General features: G+C 41.3%; 1 protein-coding gene across 1 annotated transcript; it reads right to left on the bottom strand.

Moving 5' to 3' along the window:
* Positions 1 to 2,190: 2,190 nt before the first annotated feature.
* On the bottom strand, positions 2,191 to 3,033 carry LOC120928365 (fibronectin type III domain-containing protein 11-like). The gene has a single exon (XM_040339462.1). It carries the CDS (start codon positions 3,031 to 3,033, stop codon positions 2,191 to 2,193), a length of 843 nt encoding a protein of 280 aa, XP_040195396.1.
* Positions 3,034 to 7,047: the final 4,014 nt, after the last annotated feature.

Genomic DNA, 7,047 nt, shown 5'->3' with positions numbered 1-7,047 from the left:
TCCGGCTTTAAACTTCTCCACAACAGTATCTTGGACCTGCCTGGTGTGTTCCTTGTTCTTCATGATGCTCTCTGCGCTTTTAACGGACCTCTGAGACTATCACAGTGCAGGTGCATTTATACGGAGACTTGATTACACACAGGTGGATTCTATTTATCATCATTAGTCATTTAGGTCAACATTGGATCATTCAGAGATCCTCACTGAACTTCTGGAGAGAGTTTGCTGCACTGAAAGTAAAGGGGCTGAATAATTTTGCACGCCCAATTTTTTATTTGTTTAAAGTTTGAAATATCCAATAAATTTCTTTCCACTTCATGATTGTGTCCTACTTGTTGATTCTTCAAAAAAAATTAGTTTTATATCTTTATGTTTGAAGCCTGAAATGTTGCAAAAGGTCGCAAAGTTCAAGGGGGCCGAATACATTCGCAAGGCACTGTATATATATATATATATTCACACACACACACACGTGTGTGTGTGTGTGTGTGTGTTTGAGCTTGGGAGGTGCACACCCTAATGCCATTGGCTGCGCACACCTATGGATACTGATACTGTATTATTTTGGTTACAGGAGCAGCGCATAGTTTAATATTCATTTTTCGCATCACTTGGGGTTTTTCACCTTACACTATAGCAGCAGCAGCCCAATTGTGTATTGTATATTCATATCACTATATACTTTGTTCCAATAGCATGGGTTTTCTCTCTAACTTTTAAGCAGAGAGATAGTTATGTCATCTCTCACCACTGGCCCACATGTGGAAGTTCTTATTGTGAAGACCATAAGTGGCCACGCTGGCAAACATTGCACTGCCACATTCCATTGTTGGGAAGCCCGCCTTGAGCAATGACATGTAATCAACTTTGCAATGTATACTACTAGACATGTGCACACTGAAATATTTTGTTTCAGAATTTCGTTTTCGTCCAAAAAATACATTTATTTAGTTACACCCCCAAAATTAAGTTTTTATTTCTTTAAAAATGCATGCCTACGAAAATCCGAATTAATTAAGGTCAAATGTTTCAATTGAAGGCTTATGGTGTCTGTCGAATGTTCTAAGAAGATTCGACAGAGCAGCTAAACTGTACGACGCCGCAATCGTACATTTCCGGTCGAATGCTTCGCCCACAAGCTATAGTAGAATTCTAATGTATGACTAATAATAATTATTATAATTATTATTACTAGTCAATCAACATTATAATGCTTCTATAGCCCATGGGCGTACATTCAACCGCAGGTTCGATAGACATAGAAGATTCAACATGACGGTGATAATAGCTATCTATATCAAACTGTTGTCGCAACAAAACGAAAATAAAGCATTTTTTATGTCAGATCTTTCAGATTTCGGATTCTGTGCGTTCGTTATCGTTTGTTAAAACGAACGCGAAAATCCCTGAAATTCGGACAAAAATGCATTCGGACGACAATGAATGCACATGTCTATATACTACCAGACTACTACCGGCATCTGTAAGGTGCTGAGAATATAAACGAGTGCCAAGGGAGATGTAACTCCAGCTTCTCTAGACGAGTCTACCTTGCTGTGGGTAGAGCAATAACTCTGACATAAAAGTTTGTTTTTTCAGTGACTTTTATTTATCGTTTTACGTGAAGTCACATTGTGTTAGGCTGAGGGGCAGGATGTGCCCATGCAATCAACATGGCGGCGTATACTACCAGGCTACTACCGGCATCTGTAATATGCTGAGGATATTCATGATTGCCAAAGGCAATGTAAATCCAGCTTCCCTCGTCAAGTCCACCTTTCTGTGGATAGCACAATAACTCTGACATGAATGTTTATTCTCTCAGTTACTTTTATTTATATAGAAGACAAAACCTAGTGAACAGGTTATGTGAGGGGAATCGGAATAAATGCAAGTGAAACATGACATCACACAATGACTTCTTGAAAAAAAAATGCGTGAGCAACCAGGCCAGGCAACAATGAACAAATAATAGTCCAAAATAAAACCTCAAATCATCATAGTAGTTTATTCCATGACTATATAGAGCAACAGATGACCAATATAAAGTGATACAAATAACTAAATGCGAAAGCACCCAGATGGGAATGACTAAGGTTTGTCCAAAATGAGCAACAGCTGATCATGGAGGTCTACTAAAAGACTACACGAAATATCAAAAATTAATAGTTTATTCAACCATGTTTCGTCCTATAGGACTTCTACAGGGGCCCTTGTAGTCAGTGTAAAGACATCACGCCACTCATCATACACTGTGTTGCTCACATTGGTCCTCCCGATGGAAAACTTGTATGTCTCTTCTGGGAGGAGAAAGTGGATCATGAAGGTGTTGCCATCCAAAATTATTACACCACTATCTGCTTCTTCATTTTCTGGTACATTTATCTGTCTAAAGCGCAGATCAAAACCATCTGTCAGATGTTGATGTCCAGAAACATGCCAGCTCAGGTTTGCCCAATCATCAAAAGCCGTTGACTCCAGTCGATCAAACATCACTGGCCGTTTAAAGTACAAGAACAGCCTTAAGGAGGGAGGGTGGCGGACTGCAGTTGGTGATATCAGTTGGTGTTTAAAGTGCAGTTGTTCATGCACTGACATGTTGTTAAAATTATTAACCAATTTGTTTAGTCCTGACAAAGATTCATTGATGGTCTCCTGCTTTGTCAGAGAGAACTCTCCTTGATTTGACTGCACCATGTCCACCAGTTCTGAAGGGCTTTTCCTCATCTCCTCTAAGTAATTCTCCAGGAGAAACATCTTTGTCATGACCTGGTCTCTACCCATCTCTTTCAGATGTTCGAGTCTCCGAGGGTCTAATAGCAGCAGTGTTTTGACATTTTGCTGACGTATTGATATTTTTTTGGGCTGGATTTTGATATAAAAATGTATTTTCCTGAGCACATCTTCGAAATGTTCGCGCATGGTCATGCACAGGTGATTGTCTATGAGCTTCAGGTAGTTGAAAACTGCAGGACGTTCTTCTTTATCCTGTTTGCTTTTGACAGATGTCATACTGCTTGTAGCTTCAGCCATTTACTTAGAGGATCTGTACCACTGTAATCTATTCAAGATAAAGGCAAGGCATATTAAGAAGCAGACCCTTTAAAAAAACAAAAAAGTAATTGGTACATTGGGGTTAAAGACTGTCTTTGGTTTTGGAGAAAAGTAGGAAGTTATGCAAAGTAGGCATTTCCAATTTTTTTTTTTAATGAAGGTTTTGGTGTATTCTTCAAGAACGGCATTTAAAAGAGATGTATTTTTTTTTTAAGAATACTACTTACCTAGGTGGGATGCAGCATCAGTCCGATGCTGCATCTGTCCCCTGCCGGCTCTAAGACTGAGAACCAAACGATCAAACACCGCTGATCGCTTGCTTCTCAGAGCTCCCTGAGCAGAGAACTGGTGACTGTCAGTCACTGCTGTCTGCTCTGCCACCCCCTCGCTCACTGGAGCACTGGGCTTTGGAGGGGGGCGGGAGAAGCCCGCTCAGGTTCTCAATGGCTCGCTGATAGGCTGAGCTGGGTGCCGTTCCAGGCATGTGGGCGGATCCTGACTTCATTGTCGTGATCTTGCCCCAGCCTGGACCGACTCTGTAAAGTCAGCCCGCTGTCTGCTGAGAACAAGTCACGTGATCCACATGAGAAGTACAGCCAAGTGAGGTTTGGCTATACACGTTCAGCTGCAAGGTGGGAAATGTCTTGGCCGCCTATGATTGGCTGTCTGCAGAGGCGGCTCTAGACTTTGTGAGGCCTTTGTAAGCCTGCACTTCATTTCGGACTTGTGTGTTAATATCCTCCTCAAGTTGCCCCTCTTCCTCTTCACTGCTGCCCCCAGACTCAAGGAGTATGTCAAGTTGAGAATGAGATGATGTAGATGTTGAAGGCTCAGCATCTCTAATTACAGGCGACGTGGTGGTCACCATCTCCCTTCTTAAAGCAAGCGCCTCTTTACTTTTGCCTGCACATTTATGATCTGTTCTAGTGATAACAAATTTCGTTTTCTAAATCGTGGGTCCAGGGCAGAGGAAAGGATTACAGTCTTTGGGACGTGTTCATGGATCCCCTTCCATCTGCTTTGAAGTTTGTCCGTTGCAGTGGCTTGGAAGCTCTTTAGCGGAGATGATTCAAAAGAAACACCGTCATTGGACCGCAACAGCCCCTTTACCAGTGCAGGCACGGATGATAGGGTAACATATGGGATTGCAAACAGCCCACGACCCCATAGTAAATACTTAACTTAACCGATAATAAAATAAAAACAAGCACAAAATTGTATTTTTTGGCAAAATTTTAATGGCCGTGGCACTCTATTGGTATAAAATAAATACAATTCATAAATATATATTAAATAATATTAATTAAATAAATATCATCAATTCAAATAAATCTATAAATATGACAGCTCAGTTATTGGAACTCGAACCAAAACAAATTTTAAACATAAAACATCCCCACCAGCCGGGGGGTTTGTTTGTAAAACAAGAAACCCGGCCTAACCCAACACCACGGCCTGTTCAATCGCATTTTGTAAACCTAGATTGAATATATCTATCCCGACGTCCGAAAGATGAACGCCATCCTGGCGGTACAAACCAGGGAAAAAACCCTCCAGGTCAACATGGCGGTACGCGAAACCTCGAATTACCGGTAAAAACTTTGCCATAGACCGATTGACGCGCTTCCGAATCTTTTCCCGAAAACGCAACTGATCCGTTGAAAACCAGCAGAGTCTGGGGATTATCTCCGAAAATACCACTACGGACGAAGGAGAAATTAATTTAAATCTCTGGATATCACTTTTTATTTGAAAAATCAAATACAAAGTTCTAACTGCACACAGGTCATTCCCGCCTAAGTGGATGATCAAAACCTTTGGCAACGGCCAGACGCTCAATAAGTGTACTAGTAAACTATAAAGATTAGCCCAACGAAGACCTCTGATTCCTTTCCACAGGACAAAGAAAGCCTCTTGCGGCAGGGATAAATTTTCGGATTAAACCCGTCGTGCCGCTCTTTTCTTCGCCCAGTAAATGTAAGAATGGCCAATGATCCATATACACTTTCTGGATCCTAAATAATAAATCAAATAAACAAATTAGGGCGAATGTACTTTTAAAAACAATTGGAATCCCACCTACCCAATTTCTGGATGTCCTCCGGCTTCATTCCATTTTCGGCTGCAACCGATGCTGCCTCAATCCGGAAGGAATGGGGGGTGAATTTGAACTTACTCAAACCCATAACCTTAATGCATTTCTTAAAAACAGCAGAAAACTGAAAATTAGTAAGAGGGGTTCCTTCTGTATGAATAAAAAGATGACCAGTTGCTAAAGGGCGGACTGCCATATATTCCTTCAAGATGACTAGTGGGCAAACGTTACGTTTGGCCGAAGGATGAATAACTACCCAACGCCCTCTCCCCAGCTGATCTGTTTTGGACTTGCTGACCAAAACTCTAAGCAAATTCTCCTCAAGAATAATGTGATCCCACATTAAACCCCCTAAACTATACCTGTTGTAAGGAATCAACTCCGAAATTCTGAATGCCCCAAAAAAGAAAAGAACAAAAACAGCCCTAAAAAGTAATGCTTCAAAGGCTGAAAAACATACGGAATTTGTAACTCAGCACAGCCCTTCAAGCATCTTCAAAGATATGGGCCTCCTATCATCCGGAATAGCCTTCTGTCTTCTGTAGCCTTTTAGAGCCTGTCTCACAGAAAAATAACTATTGCAAGACGGCATGTGCTGCAAACGACAGAAAAAGGATACCCCTGCCAACAATTTAACAATATGGCTTGGAGAAAAACTCCCAAGCATTAAAGTTTCCAAGAATAACAAAACCTGTTCTTCGGCTGGAAATAAATCATAAAAAATTTTCTCATTGCAAAAACTTTCCCACTTCTTCCAAGCTCTAGAATATTCACACCAGGTTTTATGAGCTACAGAAGACTTAATAGCCTGAGAAACGGAATTTAAATTAAATCCCATAGAAGCCCTGGACACGGGTGACCTTCTGCGTCCGCCGTGGGAAGCAACTGCCGAAAACGTAGCATCTGAAAACGAGAAAGTGCATCTGCTAAATTATTATCCTTACCAGGAGTAAAATGCGCTTTTAGCCAAATGTTACGTTTCAAGCATAGGAAAACCAGATGCCGCAGCAATTTAATAACCGGTAAGGATTTAGAGGAAAGGCAATTTACCGCAAAAAGCACACCCTTGTTATCCGTTTTAACAAGAATGCGCTTATTTTCAAAAAACCTCCCCCAAATCTCAATGGCTGCCACCACTGGAAACAATTCAAGGAGGACAATATTTTTTGTCAACTCCCTCCGAATCCACGCTTCAGGCCACGCCCCGCAACACCAGTGATCTCTCCATATGGCGGCGAAGCCTTTGGAACCAGCGGCGTCCGTAAAAAGGCAAAAATCGTTCGCAAAAACGAATTCTTCTTGAAAAAATGAACGCCCGTTAAACTCGTCCAAAAATTTTGCCCATACCACCAAATCCTCCTTTAAGGACTCCGTTAACCGGACGTGCGAAAAAGGAGACTTTAGTCCAGCTGTTGAAAGATAGAGCCGCCTGGAAAAAATCTTTCCCACCGTAACCCTGGATGTAAAGGCCAGCAGGCCCAACAGCGACTGCATTTCTCTCAAAATGACTTTCCTCCTCCTCAAGAATTTTTGGATCATGTTCTGTAGTCTAATAATTTTTTGCATGGGAAGCCGGAGTTCAGATAACTCTGTATCCAAAAGTATACCCAAAAATTCGATCGAAGTGCACGGAAGCACGGTTTTTTCGGACGCCAATGGAATCACGAAACATTCCGCTAATTTGAAAAAACTTTCAAGCAAATGTGAACAAAAATCTGAATCTTTTGGTCCAATAAATAAATTGTCGTCTAAGTAATGGACAATACCTGACCAATTAGTCTGTACCGCCAGAACCCAGTGAACAAAAGACGAAAAATCCTTGAAATAGGCGCACGAAAGCGAACAGCCCATTGGTAGGCATTTGTCAAAAAAATAAAAACCGTCAAAGAAAAAACCTA

This window comes from Rana temporaria, chromosome 2 (genome assembly GCF_905171775.1).
Source record: "Rana temporaria chromosome 2, aRanTem1.1, whole genome shotgun sequence".
NCBI lineage: Eukaryota > Metazoa > Chordata > Amphibia > Anura > Ranidae > Rana > Rana temporaria.
Note: the sequence above shows the minus strand (reverse complement) of the source record. Positions and strands in the feature narration are given on the sequence as shown.

Excerpts from the sequence above, each read along its gene's own strand:
- LOC120928365 (XM_040339462.1), bottom strand. The coding sequence starts at position 3,033 with ATGGCTGAAGCTACAAGCAGTATGACATCTGTCAAAAGCAAACAGGAT.